The 731-nt window shown below is 61.7% G+C and overlaps 1 protein-coding gene across 1 annotated transcript in view; it reads left to right on the top strand.

Annotated features, from left to right (window-relative positions):
* Positions 1-275: 275 nt before the first annotated feature.
* ACA1_336440 (uncharacterized protein) overlaps positions 276-731 on the top strand; it is a gene marked incomplete at both ends in the record, with an annotated part of 1,544 nt that continues 1,088 nt past the window's right edge. Inside the window, 2 exons of the mRNA XM_004341174.1 lie at positions 276-373; positions 458-623. Coding sequence (XP_004341222.1) covers positions 276-373; positions 458-623 — 264 coding nt within the window. The remainder of the gene's footprint in view (positions 374-457; positions 624-731) is intronic.

Below are 731 nucleotides of genomic sequence, written 5' to 3'. Positions count from 1 at the left end.
TATGGCCTCAAGTGCTGGTATGCCTCTCTCTCTCTCCCTCTCTCCCGCTTCTCTTGAAAGCGGAGTAGCTCATCAATCGGGGGGGGGTGTACTTCGCGTGCGCAGGGAGATCGGAGAGATCGCCTCCAAGATCGGCCAGCTCTACTACCACTACTAGTTACCACCCTTTCCTCCACCAATCAATGGGGCGCAACCACATGTGCGCACACGTATGGCACAAAAACATGCGCTGACCCGGGGCCACGTGGTGGGTGGCTGCTGGCTGGTGTGATAGCCTGAGGACGAGCGAGACGACGTACCTGGAGGAGTCGTTTGTGTTCTACGAGGCCATCCGCCTCCGCGACTACTTCAAGGACGTGTTCGAGACCAAAAAGTATGCTCGCGCCCACGCTGTGTGTCGTGTGCGTGCGTGCCCACTAACGCTTCCCCCTGGTCGGTGGCTATGACCGCACGGCAGTCCGCTGCTGGTGGTGAAGAAGCTGCGGTACTACGCGCGGTACATAGTGGTGTGCCTGCTCCTCAACCGGCGAGCGCTCGTGGTGGAGCTCGTCGACGAACTGCAGACCCTCGTCGACGACTACGTGCGCGACTTCAAACCCGCCGACGCCGCCGCCTGGCGCCTCGTCCTCCAGGAGATCAACCTCTTCCTCCAGGCACCCACCCGCCCACCCACTCGCTCGCTCGATTCTCCCGGCGCAACGACGCGAGCTAACGCGTGTCTCGTGTTGCGT

The sequence above is a fragment of the Acanthamoeba castellanii genome (assembly GCF_000313135.1).
Source record: "Acanthamoeba castellanii str. Neff unplaced genomic scaffold scf7180000084593, whole genome shotgun sequence".
In the NCBI taxonomy this organism is placed as follows: domain Eukaryota; phylum Discosea; order Longamoebia; family Acanthamoebidae; genus Acanthamoeba; species Acanthamoeba castellanii.
The sequence above is the reverse complement of the archived record's forward strand: the minus strand, read 5'-3'. Positions and strand labels throughout refer to the sequence as shown.